This window comes from Myodes glareolus, chromosome 7 (assembly GCF_982192425.1).
Source record: "Myodes glareolus chromosome 7, mMyoGla1.1, whole genome shotgun sequence".
In the NCBI taxonomy this organism is placed as follows: Eukaryota; Metazoa; Chordata; class Mammalia; order Rodentia; family Cricetidae; genus Myodes; species Myodes glareolus.
The window spans coordinates 78193486-78210833 of record NC_142032.1 but is presented as its reverse complement, the minus strand read 5'-3'; the positions used below and the strand labels follow the sequence as shown (position 1 = coordinate 78210833).

General features: G+C 43.8%; 1 protein-coding gene across 2 annotated transcripts in view; it reads right to left on the bottom strand.

The window, feature by feature from the left end:
• Xpo6 (exportin 6) overlaps positions 1-17348 on the bottom strand; it is a 103671-nt gene that overhangs the window by 12746 nt on the left and 73577 nt on the right. Inside the window, exons 11-17 of one of the 2 annotated variants that reach the window (XM_048460581.3) lie at positions 17049-17138; positions 16042-16111; positions 11597-11756; positions 7752-7844; positions 3580-3724; positions 1555-1701; positions 620-809 (exon numbers count right to left, since the gene is read on the bottom strand). In XM_048460581.3, the coding sequence (XP_048316538.1) occupies positions 620-809; positions 1555-1701; positions 3580-3724; positions 7752-7844; positions 11597-11756; positions 16042-16111; positions 17049-17138 (895 nt within the window). Of the gene's footprint in view, positions 1-619; positions 810-1554; positions 1702-3579; positions 3725-7751; positions 7845-11596; positions 11757-16041; positions 16112-17048; positions 17142-17348 lie in introns of both variants that reach the window. The other variant, XM_048460580.3, reaches the window with a different exon arrangement.

The window sequence follows — 17348 nt, the reverse complement described above, 5'->3', positions numbered from 1 at the left end:
AGTTCTGGCCCATGATGGGTCATTTGAATCTCGTCAGCCTGAGATATACAATGAGACCTATCTCAAGCAAACTAACAAAAAGGACACTCTTCATTACCATCTGTGATATTTTACAAAGCATCCCTGCTGACAGTATAAGCTACACCCTCTAATAGTGTTTCATCATTCTTACTGTGAAAGATTTTATTTTAAAAATATTTTGATATTTGTTATTGTCAAAAAAAATTGATCCTTTTTACATGAACTAGAATTGTTTCAATTTTTTTTCCTCGTTAATCATGCCTCAGTATTCCTTGTGAAGATATGTGTTCTTCCAAAACCTCTGAAATGTTTCTATTTGGAAAAAGTTAAAGCTGCCCGGAAGACAGACCTGAAGTACACAAGCATCTGAAATGGGCTCAGTCAGCCTAGGGCTTATAGATGGACGGCAGCACTGGCAGAGTCATCCACAGATGTTTCCTTTAGGTTTCCAACAGTTATTTAACAGATAGGAGGAACATACTCAGGAGATATGCCCAGCAGATGTTAACAGTTTTTCTGTGGAACAGTCATGCCACTATAAGCAAATGAAGTCACCTGAGGAGCTTCAGGTGCAAATGTCTACACAGGAGTTACTTACTGTCATCCAATGGCACCTTTCTCTGCGGGGCAGCAGCACTGGGCTTCAGACTGTGGTAGTCCCGAGAGAGTGCAGAGATGAGGCTGGCATGATTGATGGAGCGCAAGGGCCACTGCTGCTCACTCTCAGGAAGATTTGGCCATGGAAGAAGCAAGGTGTTAGAGAGTGCACGGCAAACCAAAACCTGTGCCTGGAAGGAACCCAAAGGCATCCATCAGAGGTCAAAGGGCAAGCAAAAGCTGGTAGCCAAGACTGATTCTGCCTCAGGTCCTACGTGTCTTTCTTATAGCCTGGCCATACTCTACCTTTAAGGCACTCAGGCAGGAAAAAGAAACACAGAAGTAACCCCAAGTCTAGGTCTCAATATACAGTGTCAGCCTTAAGAAGCCTAGTTAGTATTCACCCTGCTCAATCTGGCATCTGAAGCCTCACAGAGAGGAATCCCACTGGACACGGAATCTAGTATAGTCTTTGATACTGCCTTCTGACCCCCAAGAAGCCACTGAGAACGGGCTCACAAGAACACTCTTACCACCATGCTCTCACATTCAGGTCTCTAAGAACCTTCCTGTAAATCCACCCACCTCACCAACTTCCTGCTCCTAAGTAGTCTGAGCCTGCCAGGTAACATCTCAAACCCAGAACGTGTGTGGAACGTAAACCAGGCTGGCTTGAACCAAGAAGAGCACAGGGGCTCTCAATAGGGGGCAAATGATGTCTCTGTGCATGGGCGGGGAGGAGCTTTCCCATCTGAAGCAGGATTCTGGCTTTGAGTGAGAGAAGCCAATGGGTTGTGTCAGTGCTACCCACAGAGGCAGTCCATGTAGCTGAGGTGGCTTTCAACTCAAATGTAAAAGCAGAACCAGCCTCTTCTGCCTTAGCTTCCCAGGTCTCAGCCACAGAGCTCCGGGAATGCCCCAGGGAGTGTGTCCTACCTTATCTGCTAGGCGCTGGGCAGAGGCATCAATGATGCTGTTGAACACCTTCTGTACAGCGGGGATACTGATAAGAAAGACAGGTCGCACAGTGGTGGCTAGTGAGACAAGTAGGTGGCACGCAGACAGCAGCAACTTTTCTTGAACCTAAAACAGAAGACATGTGACATGTTGGCTTACTGATCTTCTGGGAGATTGGTACTGGAGAAACTTTCCTGAGGCAGCTGTAACTAATGACTGCTAAATTATACCATTCAATGAAGATGATTCCCAACAAGATGAATGTCTTCTATTCAATATCTATAGCTCCTGCCCTCAGTCAGCATCACTTCTTGCTCCTTCTTCCCAATCACTCAACTCATCCACTTCTGTGATACCCCACAGTGTCCTCGCTGGCATGCTGTCAAGTCTTCCCCTCAAACACCATAGTGTTCTTCAGTTTCCTGCTCTGCTTCCCCCAGAAGTCAAGGTCTCACTCAGCCCTTCCCTCCTGCATTGCGTTTTACCAATCTCCTAGCCTCTCCTATTTCTTTCATCTTAACATGCCTGAAAAAAACTTGATTCAAATTACTGACAGTTTCAAGTCCATAAAAGAAAAGATCTTGGAAAAGAATAGTTAGAAACTTGCCTCAGCCTTGACTGTATTAAACACACACTCTACCAAAGAGTCAGGCCTAAACTCAAGAAAGTTTCCTACAAGTAAGGGTCAAACACGGTAAGACTGGTGAAACATCACACCAAAGAATCAAGGTCTGCAGAACTATTTAGGAAGGCAGTATTATGGTAATTTCTGAATATTTACCTAATATGGTAATCATAAAATATTGCTTACCTGTAACATCATAATCTCTAATTATTCTAAGAAAATTACATAACAGGATAAACATATTCTTTAATCTACGTATTTCAGAAGTATTTATTAATTTAAAGACAGGGTCTCATATAACCCAGACTGGCCTTGAACTTGCTATATAGCAAGATGACCTTGAATTTCTTATCCTATTTCTAGCCCTGAATGCTCCACGTGGTGTTAGGGATGAACTCAGGGCTTCATTTGCATGAGGCAAGCACTCTACTAATTTAATTAAATTCCCAGCCCAATTTTACCTGTAATGGAATTAAACTAAAAGTGGAGCAAGAGCTAGGTAAACTATGGAACACACTCCTTATGGGCATCAAAACCTTTAGAAATTACCATTACAAATACAGCAGACTTATGGAAGTCAACATAGCTCCATTAGAACAGGCTGCCTATATGTGCAAAGAAAGTAAGAACACCTGAATGCACCTCATGAAAGTTAACAGTCTTCTTGGGTGAGGACTTACTAGACTCTGCCCATTTTATCTAACTATAACCTTTACTTAGCAGTTTCACTTCCAGAACCCCACTGCAGTCCTCTATCATTTGCAGAAGAGTAGACAGAAAGGGAGCCTCCTTCTATCAACGAGAAAGTCAAACCCATCCTCATAAGAAAATATCACTGGGTAGTATGACAACTCAAGTTGTTCTGTGTATTTAGAAGAAAGCAAGGCACAGTAGGAATGAACAGCAATACCTCTATATACAAACTTTCTGTAAAAACACAGAAACGTGTCTAGAAGGATTGCCACCAGTCCTGACCATGCTCATCCTTAGAACAACGTTGTTTCAAGCAATAAAACTGAGCAGGTACTTCTACCATGAGCAAAACCCAAATCATATTGGAACATATGTAGACTACAATTGAAAAGGGACATGAGGGCTGGCAAGATGGTTCAGAGGGGAAAGGTCCTTGCCATCAGAAACCAGGGACCAGCAGAGTGGAAAAAGAGAACTAATTTCTATTATGTGTTCTCTGATCTCCACAGGCATGCTGTGGTGCTCGTGCATGCCCATGCACACACAAGTAAATAAATAAATGTAATAAATTTTTTAAGGAACATGAAATACAGTTGTATCACTCGTAGTAAGAACACTGTTTTGGTTTTTATGGAAAGTAGGACTAAAGAGAGGACAAACAGGTATAGCATTCTCTGTCTCAAGACCTTGGTGCTGATGAGAGGTGTGATCGCGTCCATGGTGGTAGAGATGAGTGTCACAAACTGCTGGGTGTTCTGTCGATGGGCTTCACTGCAATACTGTGCCAACCAGTGGGAGTAGGCCTGGAGAGCAGCAAGTGACTGCGCATGCCTGCAGGAAGGACAGAAGTAGTGATCTGAGAGGGTCAGGCAAACAGAGTAGCATGAACTTGTAAAACAAGAACCCTATCCACTTTCAGGGCATTCCAGGACACGGTGACAGTGTACCTATCAGTCACCTGCTCACACTGTCTCTACATGCCCACCACTACACGGTGACAGTGTACCTATCAGTCACCTGCTCACACTGTCTCTACATGCCCACCACTACACGGTGACAGTGTACCTATCAGTCACCTGCTCACACTGTCTCTACATGCCCACCACTACACGGTGACAGTGTACCTATCAGTCACCTGCTCACACTGTCTCTACATGCCCACCACTACACGGTGACAGTGTACCTATCAGTCACCTGCTCACACTGTCTCTACATGCCCACCACTACACGGTGACAGTGTACCTATCAGTCACCTGCTCACACTGTCTCTACATGCCCACCACTACACGGTGACAGTGTACCTATCAGTCACCTGCTCACACTGTCTCTACATGCCCACCACTACACGGTGACAGTGTACCTATCAGTCACCTGCTCACACTGTCTCTACATGCCCACCACTACACGGTGACAGTGTACCTATCAGTCACCTGCTCACACTGTCTCTACATGCCCACCACTACACGGTGACAGTGTACCTATCAGTCACCTGCTCACACTGTCTCTACATGCCCACCACTACACGGTGACAGTGTACCTATCAGTCACCTGCTCACACTGTCTCTACATGCCCACCACTACACGGTGACAGTGTACCTATCAGTCACCTGCTCACACTGTCTCTACATGCCCACCACTACACGGTGACAGTGTACATATCAGTCACCTGCTCACACTGTCTCTACATGCCCACCACTACTGAGAACACGCAGGGCAGTTTCTGAACAGCTACAGATCTTACTCTTTCTGTGACACACAAGTTTACTGAAGAAGATGGCAAACATAAGGGGAAATATGCTAACTTTAAAAATAGCAAAATGTGCCAGGTGATGGTGGCGCACACCTTTAATCCCAGCACTCAGGCGGATCTCTTTGAGTTCAAGGCTAGCCTGATCTACAAGAACTAGTTCCAGAACAAGTTACAGAGAAAATCTGTCTGGAAAAAACAAAACAAAAAAAAAAAAACCCAAAAAAGTAAAAATCTTAGCAGTCTTAGCTGCAAACTACATTCTATAAGTTCAGCTTATAGAACCTGACTATGGACAGAGCTAGGGTGTAGACAAATATTTCACAACCAAATAGCATCAACAATGATCCAAGTGCCTACTGATATGATACAAGAGGAAAGACTTCACAGAATGCAGCCACCTTGCTACAAACATGTAACATAGGCTAAAACAGTGGAAAAAAACTTGCCAGCTCTGGACTGTAGGATGTTCTTTAAACAGTAAACTTACCGTCTGATGCTCCAAGGTGTCTGCCTGCCTCTTCCTCCCCTCCCTACTCCCACAAGTGATTTTTTTTCTTTTCTAAAAAATTTATTTATTCATTTATTCTTTGAGAACTATCTTTTCTCATTTTACATATCAACTCCAGTTCCCACTCCCTCCCCTTTCCCCTGCCTCTTTCTTTTCTGACACACACCTCTGCTCACACATCATATATAATTAGGGACTTTTCTAGATTATGGGAGATAGGTTTATGATTAAATCTTAAGCAGTGTACATACATACGTGTGTGTGTGTGTGTGTGTGTGTGTGTGTGTGTGTGTGTATACTAGATATTAGCTTGTAAGGTTTTTAAGTGCTGACAATGGTAATACAGTTCTAAAGAATGGTTTGTTACTAGGAGATACCTTAAGAACTTACAGGTGAAGTAATGTGCTATCTACAATTTATTTCCACTCACTTTTCTGTTTATTTAATCTGCAGCTGAAGAGAACAGCACTTTTTGTTTTGTTTTGTTTTTCTTGAGACAGGGATGCTCTGTAGCCCTGGCTACCCTGGAACTCAGCACTATAGATAAGACTGGCTTCAAACTCACAGAGATCCACCTGCCTCTGCCTCTGGAATGCTGGGATTAAAGAAGTGCACCACAGCCACCTGGGCGCACCTTTTCTAAAAAAACAAAAACAAAAACAAAGTGTGGGTATTTTTGGCCTTGCAGACTACGCACTCCTAGCTAGCTGTGGTGTAGAGAGCAGCTACAAAATACTATGTAAATGAATGAGTATGGCTGTATTCGAGTGAAATATGCTGACACTGCAGGTGGCCACTGGTGTGTACTCAACTCTTGTCCTAAGCCCAACAGACTCAGCTAAAAGGCTCCCTCTCCAGGCTGAAACAACCAGAGTTGACAGTCAAGTTTCCCGGAGGGAAGTTTCAAAAGGTCTCAGTTTCCTCTGCCTTATCTTTACACAGAAGGCGCCCTGAAGTAACTGGGTGCTGAGCATCATGTTTCTTTGGTCCTGTCCCACTCACTGCACACCTTCTTTTCAGATTCTACACATGTCAGTCTCTTCTGCTTATGCTGAGACACTTGTTCTATTGCATTACTTGTTGCCTAATCCAGGGCAGGGGAAAGTCTCTCAACTGTTGCAGCTTGGTCTTCTTATCACCACATCTTAAGGTGGGGGAGGTGTGTGTCTGTGTGTGCCACGAGTCATAGTTTATCAGCCTCTGCTTTAGTCCACAGCAAGCCTTTTGGGCAGTACAACAGGGATAAGGCCTTGTTTACAGTCCCCAGATGCTATTCCTTCCAGGTCATTCTCTCATGAGCTTCCTCCATACATATACTTTATCTGAGCATCTTGAGTTAAGTGTCAAAGCAACCTGAGATTCTTATTTAATACACAGACGGGCCCTGTGCCATGCTTCCAAACTTAAAATCTGTAGGAAGATGTCCAAAAGCCCTTCTGTGCTCCAGTGGCTTTATGACATCTACTTTGGTTTGGACCAGTTGCTGGCTTACAGCTCCTGCAGTCCTTACAATGTCCCCGCAAAAAGGACATCTTTTGCTTGAAAACATTTGGTCTTTTGCCCTCAGTCTTTCATTATCTTCAGAACAGCCAAAGTTTTTGCTACTTTTAACAGCCCTTACCAACACACCTAAGCATATGTTAAGCAAGGTAATTTCTGCAAAGTTCCTAGTTTGCTAGGGTATGGTCAAACTGCCAGGGGACGGGGGCATGTTATTGGTGGGTTGGGACTCTTGTCACACCCTCAGCCTTTGGGGACAGTAAAGAGACTAAAGGTTTCCCTGATGATTTAACCAATCAGTCATGCATCTATATCAATCCTGAGGGGACTAGGTGAGCCAGGGAGCCTCTGAAGCATAGGTTCCTGGAGGGGAGTGCCAGGAAGGACAGCAAGCTCTGAACTCCTATACATCTTGCTCTACTCATCCCATCTGGCACTCGTCTAACAGACCTAGATGTGTCTTGCCACCACAGCAAACCAAACTTTCAGAGGAAGATGTGGGCATCCCAACTTCTAGTCATCATTCAGAAGCACAAAAAGCACAACTGGGGGCAACAGCTGCCACTGGAAAGGAGATGCAGAAGGAACACTCCTGGGGACTGAGTCCTCAACATGATGCTACAAGTAATGTCAGAAGTGAGGTTAATTAGAGGATAATCAGTTTCTGGGGAAGAGCATTGCCCTTCCCCCCACCAATGATGGAAGCATCTTGTGAGTGTGAGATGACTGATTTTTCTCACAGGCACCAACTCTGTCAGTGGACAATCTTCGTGGAGGGTGAGAGATACATGTTTCAGGTGCTTCTACACCACCCCTGTGCACTTTTCAGTCTCCTCTTCCACCATGGTGCTCACCAGTTCCTAACTTCACAGCCCACTCTGTTGTCTCCTATAATGCCTACCCCATAGAGCTTCATCCCTGGTCTCTTTAGTTCAACCAATTACATTCATCCCAGACATACATCCAATAATCTGTCTTTCCAGGGTCAGAGTTCAAGAGTTTTTCCTCTATTTGAGGCAGCCACTGCTGTTCATTACATTCAATTCATCTGCAGGTAGGGTCAACATCTCTTGAGAAGGTAATCACCATACTTTACTTACACATCAATGAGGTCAGGCTTCAACACTGATGGCACGGCTGTTTCAATGTTGTACAGTTTTATCTGAGATCCGTACAGAGTAACTTTGACCAATCTGTTGACAAAGCAGTAGGCGAGAAAGGACATTAAGCCTGAGAGCCCAAAACAAACAAAAGGGACAAGATGCCAAATATAACCCCAAGGTCAGACTTTCAGATAAAACAAAAATCTGATCTCTAATTCTTCCCAAGAAAATAGCCAGGACTGTGTATTAAGGGTTAATTACAAGAGCACTTACTAAAATATCACTTCACTTCTATGTCAAAAACTCTAAAAACAAAGGCTGGTGGGATGGTGCAGTGAGTAAAGGCACTGGCCACTAGGCCCTAGTCACCAGAGTTTGATCTAGGAGAACACAGCAGAAGCAGAGAAGTGCTTTCTATAAGTTGTTCTTTAACCTCTCTCTCTCTCTCTCTCTCTCTCTCTCTCTCTCTCTCTCTCTCTCTCTCCTCTCATATGTGCAAAGGTTGAAAAAAAAATCAACAGACATGTTGGTCCAGTTCCTCTAGAAGTGGGATGGAGTAGGTAGATTATGGACTGTTTCCTCTCTGCTTTTCTACATTCCTGGATCATACATTATAAATATTCAATGTTAGGCCAGGCGGTGGTGGAGCACCCCTTTAATCCCAGCACTTGGGAGGCAGAGGCAGGCAGATCTCTGTGAGTTTGAAACCAGCCTGGTCTACAAAAGCTACAGAGAAACCCTGTACTGAAAAATAAATAAATAAATAAAAATATTCAGTGCTGTGTGCACACTTTCCTTTTTTGTAGTATATTGGCTATGCAGTTCAGACTGGCCTTAAACTTCTGATCCTCCTGTCTCAGCCTCCCTAGCGCTGAAATTACACACATGAGCTATGCCAAGCTATATAAACTATTTTTAGAAGTGAGGGGGGAAAAAGTTTTCCTTTTTTGTAAGATTTTTTTTTTAAATTTATTATTCAGTGTTCTGCCTGCATGTATGCCTGCAGGCCAGAAGAGGGCACCAAATCTCAATTATAGATAGCTGTGAGCTACCATGTGGTTGCAGGGAATTGAACTCAGGAACTCTGGAAGAATAACCAGTGCTCTTAACCTCTAAGCCCCTGCGGAAAAAATGCTTTAAGAAAGCAAGCCTACTCTTTTGACAATTTATCTAAAGATTCACATGACAAATTTAAAACCATTTCACTGTTTCCAATGGATCAATACATAATAAGAAAAGAGAGTAAAATGTCTGCTGTAGAACTTAAGAGTCTAGGTGGTGGACTTATATCCATCCTCCCCCCCCCCCCACTCCTTCCCTCCTTGTATGATTCTCACAACTTCTTTGAAGATTAGACACTGCTGATGACAAAATACTGGAAGAAAAATGTAGGCAGCAGTTTCTGTCCTGCTTCGTCCCGCAGCCATTCAATCCCAAAGAAATACACAGAGGCTTATAGTAATTATAAACTGTTTGGCCTATTGGCTCAGACTTATTATCTAGCTGTTACAACTTAAATTAACCCATAATTTTTGTCTATGTTTAGCCATGTGGCTTGGTACCTTTTCTTAGTGAGGCATTCTCATTTTGCTTCCTGTGTGTCTGGCTGGTGACTGCATCTTTGCCCTTCCTCTCCTCAGAATTCTCCTAGTCTGGTTGCCCCGCCTATCCTCCCTGCCTGGCTATTGGCTAATCAGCTTTTTAAAATACACATGAGTGACAAATCTTTACAGTGTACAAGAGTATTCTCCCACAGCAGAAAGAGATGAGAGGAGTAAATCTTTCTAGAATAAACTGAGATGGTTACATTGAAGGGGAGGTGGCTGAGAGTGCCAGTTATTCAAGGCCCACGGTGTACAGTGTATGGCTGTGAGTCCAGCATCAGGCAGAGCAGGGAGCTCCTTTAGGAAGCAAGAAGTCCGTTGTTCTTTGTCCTTCTGAGCTGAGTGAACAGTGAGCAGCACTGCCTGAGTTCTGGCCAACTCCACATAGAACCCTGCAAGCATACCTCTCAACTACAGGGGCAGCTGCTTGGTCCCAACCCAAGGCTCGGTGTGTGTGTGTGTGTGTGTGTGTGTGTGTGTGTGTGTGTGTGTGTGTGTGTGTGTGTCTCACGATCTCTGAAAAGAACTTAGCACTAAAGAAAGGAAGTTTGTACTCTGGGAAATGTTCCTCTGAGATGTGTGGAATGCAGGAATTTATTCCAAAAGGAAACCATAAAAGGACTGAGGGTTGGAGGGCAGCGTGAAGGGCACCCCCTCCACAGAGTCAAGAAAGCAAGAGTAAAGAGCCAAGTCCTTAAGCCCAAGTCCTCAAAAGTTCTGTAAAACAGGAATGAAAACAGGAACTATCACACAACAATGTGTGTTCATGTGTTACATTTGTTAACCATGTATTAAAATCACAGCTGTGTGGGTATGCATGTTCCCTGCAAGCACAAAGGTCACATATGGATTATGGGTGTCCCATTCTACCTTTCTTCACCTTATTCCCTTGAAACAGGATCTCTTGATAGACCTATCTAGGCTGGTACCCACCAAGTCTCAGTCATCCTCCTGTCTGCCTCCACAGTATAGCAAGCACTCTGAGTCATTTCCCCACCTTCTGGTGTTGAGTTCCTTAAGTGGTGTTCTACACTAAACCTGTAATTCAATATATCAATATCTCTCAAACAAAATAAATAAGAAATTTGGTATGCAAGTAACTCAGTTCTTGGAGCTGTTTCCTAGCATGTTACCAGTAATGAGACATCATACGAATTAGAACATCCTTTCATTACACACACCTACTCAGCTGGGAATCCAACACTAACAGGTCTAAAGTTTCCAATACTTCCCACCTGACCTTCAGTGTCTAAAATGTTTAGGGGGAGGACTAGGCATCTGAATGAGATGTTTCCCAGCAAACAGCTGCATTTCTCTCCAGGGACCCAAACTCTAGCCAAGACTGGAGATTGCCCCATTTCTCAGGAGTTTAATTGGACTAGACAAACCATCAATAGCCTATACCTCTAATACCTGTGGCCTACATGACAAGAATTGAATTGAATTCTGCAATTTGATGCTGTTCTCTAGTGAAATCTTTCCCCCACTCCCCATGCATGAATATGTCTGTGCACATGCATAATTCATGTGTGTGCATTATATATCAGTGTGGAGGACCAAAGGACGACCCTGGGCGTTATTCCTCAGATACCTTCCACACCTTTTTCCCCTTTCTTCTTTCCTGTCTTTTTTTTTGAGGGGGGGGGGATGTTGGGGGAGGGGGACACGCAAGCCTCTCACTGAAGCCCACTGGATAGGAGAGGCTGTCTGGCCAGCAGGCCCCTGTCTCTGCCTCCCCAAAGCTGAAATTACAAGTGTGTGTCACTGTGCCTGGGTTTTCCCCCCCTCTCTGTTTTGCTTTGTTATGTTTTTAAATATTGGTTCTGAGGATCAAACTCAGGTAACTCTTGCAAGGTCTCTTCCCAGCCCCGGTAGGGCTTTTTTGATGTTTCTTTATCCTGTCAGGAAAGACATGGAGCTTGATTGTGCCTGGATTTTTCTCTGAGTCCAATACCAATTATACAGGCTGCCAATAAACTAATAGCTTGGCTTATTATTTTATCCATCATGTGTTTTATTCACCATGCTAAGCACCTTATTCAATTCTTACAGTAAAACTATTAAGAACCCTTTTCCACTGTTTTACAGATGGAGTCCTCAAAGCTCAGTACATCAAATGGCAGTCTGCTCCATATTAACCTATACATGGCAAAAGACAGAGGACACACAACATGCCACCCTTCCATAAAAAGGAGAGCTCAACTCTGAAGGAGGGGCTGCAGGGTCCAGCCAGCCTACCTCTCCACGACTGTGAGAGCATCGTTGAACCTTGCAGCAAACACATCCCCAGTGAAGTACTCAGCTAAACGGCCCACAGCCTGCAGCAGGGAGCTCAAGTCTCGCAGTGAGCAGTGCAGGCGCCGGCAGTCATTCTCTGCTGTGATGTTCAGCCTGTGTCCTGGAATACAACATCTCTTAGATCTCCAGAGAAGAACAAACTTTAGCTGTAATAAACAACCATTCCTAAAAGCCAAACAGGGCAAACTAATGCTCCAGGCAATAAAAATCTTTAGTTGCTTTCCAGTACAGAACAGCACATCTGGGGACAGCCTCTACCTACAACTTTACCCATGTTGTTCCAGGGACCCAAGGCAAGGACAAACAGCCTGGTATATCCCCAATTAGACTCCTTCTGATATTGGCACAGTTATGAGATTACAAACCTACACACAGGCCATGCAAATGGGTGAGTACAGTAAGTGACATGCCCACCACGGTCCTATTTCCAGGGCAGAGCTGGTGCCCTCTGGAAGCTCTGCATTCCATTCCAGGTTCTAGGCTAGTACAACAGGAAAAGATGGCCTAGGACTTGGGTACAGCAGACAATCCCTGCTACTTTCTCACTGTACCATCAACCCTTCCACGCTTGCCTCTTCAACCTTAAAATGGGAAAGACACTATCACCTAATTCACTATAAGACAAAGTATATTAAAACTCTACAATTTGCAGGCATGGTTAAAATTTGTAATTATTACGGATCACAATTAGCTAAAAATTTTCTAAGACCTGAAACTTTCTTACTTTTCAACATAAAACCAAACCTAGCAAGTATGATGTTAAGATGAATGACAAAAACCTTTGACTGGTCTTGTGGATCAGTCTCTTCACAGCCACTCACAGAACCAAAGAGCATCAGGACTCAGTCTAGAGAAAGACCATGCTTATCACGCATGGGAGGTATCAACTGGGGAAGCCATAGTTAAGACCCAGGTTTGGACACTTGCAAACCCACATTCCCTTAGCACTTTTCAAATCTGTGCCCTCCCTGAGCCACTCCAGGCCTTCACCCTCTATTGCCAAGCCTCTTTGGCTGATGTTGCCTTGCTATGAAGCCCTTTGGTGGAACTACGCCCAGCAGCTATCGTGGACACTAGGAAGAATGAGTCATTTGCTGTGTGTCTTCACCTTTCTCCTAAACTCAGATCACCAAAGAACACCTCCATTCCTTGTTCCCTGAAGATCCTCAACACCAATCCCGTGAAGCACACCTGCATCTGTGTAGCCATGTACATGACAACTTGAAAGAAAACAGCCCAGACAGGCAGCATACATGTTTTTCACTGTGGGTTTGAATAAAATGAAACTGCTGACAGCTGACTATTTTTGGACTGAATAAAATGAATTCTGTCTAATTCAATCTAATGCATGACCCACCCAAGGTTCAGTCAGCACTGCAGCTGATCCTTTCCCGAGCCATCTGCAAGGCAGAAGACCGACACAGAAGCACGAAGTATCCCAATTATGTTCTCCAGCCTTGTCCCACTCCTCCAGGAAATCTGCCCCTGGCCTCAGAAGTACACACAGCACACAGGGGAAGGAGAGTCCTATGCACAGTGACCCATGTTTTCTCTTATTTGGCCAAGGCTAGGTCATGGGCACTCCTCCTCCCTGTCACTCCACAAAACTCAGCAAGCATATCCCTATACTGCCTCCAGAGCCCTCAAGGGAGCCACACCCAGTACACAAAACCTTTAAATGGAAATGCTACTACATATTGAATTAGACAAGCTTTTAAAGTCCTCTTTCCCCACTAAACCAAGCTACCACGAAGCAGTCTAAAAAGCACTTTCCTTGACCAAGAGGTGAAGGGGTAGAGGTATAAATATGAACATTTAAGGTATTTTACTCCGCGAGAATACACAAATCAGAAACCAACCTTCACTTAACAAGAGCTAGTTCCAGGACAGGCACCAAAGCTACAGAGAAACTTTGTCTCGGAAAAAAAAATCATAAATTGAAAGTTTTCTATCCTATAAATGCAACAATCTCTTCAGCAAGAAAGAACTAGTGTAGCTAAACCAAGAGTTGAGTTACTCAGCGCTAAGGGAAAATCTCAGTGAGGAACAAAAGAAGTCAAATAGAAAATAGGTATAAGGAGAACAGCCGAAAAGAAGGTCGCCATTCACACACAGAAGAGACTGACATTGAGGGCAAAAGCTGACCTGTCAGGGAAGTGAGATACAAAGCAGGTGACATGGACGTGTTTTGCTTTGTTTTTGTTTTTTTGGTTTTTTTTTTTTTTAACCAAGAAAGCATTAGCAGGAAATATAGCAGTAGCAAATAGGCTAACAAAACAGTGCCTGGCGGGATTGTGTGTTGGGGGGCAGGCGTGGGCAGCACCCCTGAGCTACATAGTAACCCTACTGGTCCAGCTACCAATTACAATACACTCAGGTGTTGTAACTTGTCAAATGAAAAGGAAATTGTACCTGACTCCTCACCAGCCCTGAGACTGAAGAAGTAAAGGCCCCACAAAGGGGAAAGCCATGAAAGGAATGAGCTTCACAGCCCACCAAGACTGACCAGCATAGCAGGGAGGTTATTTGAAGCAGCAAACATCCATGGGAACCAGAGAACAAACTGTTCAACATTTTTAATTTTTTAAATAACCTTTGCACTGGAAACTTGGCTTCCGAGTTGCTAAGGCATCGAGGAATGCTTCACTATGGGCAAGAAAACCCCCTTTAAACCAAGAAATAATTATTTATCTGGTCTGAGAGGTTTTACCACTAGAATATGCACCGAGAATTAGATAACAGAAGAACCAAGTGCTCTGTGAAACTGGCCTAGGATGGGCTTCAGTGAATGCAGGGAGACATAAGACTGCCTGCCCTTCTGTGATGGGAACCTGAGTATCAGCAATCTCAGAAAAAGGATTAAAAACCCATGCAGACATTTACCCAGAGACAAAAATCAATGACAGCCAGGCATGGTGGAGGCATGCCTTAAAACCAGCACTCAGTGAGTTCTAGGGCAGGGCAGCTTGGTCTATATAGCACATTTCTGGCCTACCAGGACCACAAAATGATAAACCAGCAACACCACCAAAAGAAGTCAACTACAGCACTAAATTGACCTTATGGGTCAATGGAAGAGGGCAGGATACACTTTGTTTAGTTTTGGTTTGGTTTTTGAGACAGGGTTTCTCTGTAGCTTTGGAGCCTGTCCTGAAATTAGCTCTTGTAAACCACCAGGCTTGCCTCAAACTCATAAAGATCCACCTGCCTCTGCATCCCAAGTGCTAGGATTAAAGGTGTGTGCCGCCACCACCTGGCTGGATACATTCTTTTTAGAAACAGATCAAAGATAACATTCTTAGGACCTAGAGTACAACTCTAATTGCAATGGCCCTCAAGGAGAGACCATTAATTCTGGAACCACCCAGCATTTTGCATCAAATGATCTTATTAGTGCAAACACACATGTTCATTTTGTAAAGTGCCTCCTCAAGGTTTACATAAACTGTTCTCAGCCAGGCTACTGAGCCAAAGCCTGAACCTGAGGCATGTCAAGACTTATTACCCTCCTGGGGTCCAGGCTGCCAGGGCAACCTCACAAAGAGGCCCTATGGAGGCCCTACCATGAATGGAAAGTTCACCCAGGAGGAAGCTGCCTTCTGGACAGACAAGGAAACGCTGAAGAGCAGCACACGGTGGGATATACAGGGCAGGGTAGGGGAAGGTGGGGTGATGCACGGACTTAAGGTCACTGGTGTCTTCATTTGGCAAAAAAGAATGCCAGTTTACAGCATCTTTCCATCATTCCCCATTATTCCATCTTGCTATTAGCACAAACTGGCTGGCAATGTGGCCCTGGATAAATCAACATCTCTGAAGAGCATTAGCCTCTTCTGTAAAGTAACAATAACTAGTAACAATGCTTCTATCTCCAAGTACAGAGGAGAAAAGGGAATGACAGAGTAAACAACATAGTGCCTGGCATGCCATGTGTGCTCTACAAAGAGGTTGTAATTATTATCCGCAGAGTAACAAGTGTTAACCCTCCACTCTAACCAGGGACAGCAAAGGTCTTTGCAGCCAGCTGTGGGCAGACCGCTAACTGCAGGAGCACTCCAAAATAAATGGGGCTGCTACCCTGGCTGCTTCACATCACAAGTCAGAGGAAGATACTGCCCTAGTGAAAGTCCACAGCCATTATTTCTAACATACCTGCTGTTTTAAGGAATATAAGGAAACACTCCAGGGCTTTTTAGTCCGAGCCCTGATTAGCTTTCCTCCACAGTTTCTTTGTAGTAGGAATTTCTAAAAACTTCTATTTAGAAGTTGGAGATGTGAAGAGAAGTTGTACAAGGCAAATCACATTCTTACAGCAGAGGTGGCAATAATTTAATAGTTCAATTTTTTTAATGCTAAACTAAATTTGAAAGTAAAGACCAATTTACCTGACCCCGAAGTAACTACAAATTGCTGTAATCCCAAATAAACTTCTAAATTGTCCTGAAGAACTGGGAACTGAAAACAAAGAGACAAAGTTTAAAACAAAAATCTTAAATGCAAGTTTTGACACTATTTTTAACATTAAAGCGTTAAATACCGATGAGAAAGACAGGGTCACATACGGGTGCTATGCATGGTTCCCTTTCAATGACCTCCCAAGACCTACAGATAAAACCTACTAGTGCCAGAACAATAAAGAAATCAAGGTCAGTTTGACTGCTTTAAAAGTCATAGCAAAAGATTCTAGGGCATGACTAGTACAGTCTTAACAAGACCTATGACTTTAAGGCCAGCCTAACCTTGAAAAAAATATCAAGCATGTCTTATTAATGCTCATGATTATTAATCTTATTAATCTTATTAATCTCATTAATAAGCAATCTTATTAATGCTCAAGAGAAAAGCAGACCCAGGTATGGGACTATCAGCTTCCCCTGCTCATTTAGCAGACAGACCTTCTGTCTTTCTTTCCTAGGCTATACTCACCCTTAAGATAAGACTTAGCTGGCAGAGGTGGTGCACACCTTTAATCCCATCACTTGGGAGGCAGAGGCAGGAGGATCTCGGTGAGTTCAAGCCTAGCCTGGTCTACAGAGCAAATTCCAGAACAGCCAGGGCTACACAGAAAAATCCTGCTTGAGAGAGAGAGAGAGAGAGAGAGAGAGAGAGCGCAAATTGACCTGTCAGTTCCTGTGACAGAATGCCAAGTAGTGGCTTACAGTTATGTGCAGAAGCTGACCCTAGTAACTTGTCATGTCTTTAACAGACAGACAGAAAACACACACACAAAATAAGCATATGAATGAACACACACACACACAAGCATAAGTAAATAATGTATAGATACAAAACAAGGGAAAAGAAAAAGATGGACAGACGGATAAGTACAAAAGCCATATTCCAGTACAAAAACCAGGAACAAATTAGACTTCCCCTTCAAATGGTGAGTTACCAGAGTTGAGAAGGCATGTGTAGGAAGGAGCTCCATCACTTTGGCCACTACCTCCAAGCTCTGGCGTAAGTACCGCTGCCACTCCGTCTGCTGCTGTGGGGAAGAAACAAAGGTATCAGCTCTTCCAGACAGGCAAGTAGGTCCCTGTTCTCTTTATTACCAGCCTCCCTTTAGCCTTAAGTCTATTCTCAGATGTTAACTTTAGAAAAAATAGGAAAAGGTGGAACCAGGAATTTGGAACTTTGAAAGGACCCAGCTATTTATTTTTTTAAATATTATTTCATTTCCTAACAAGCAACT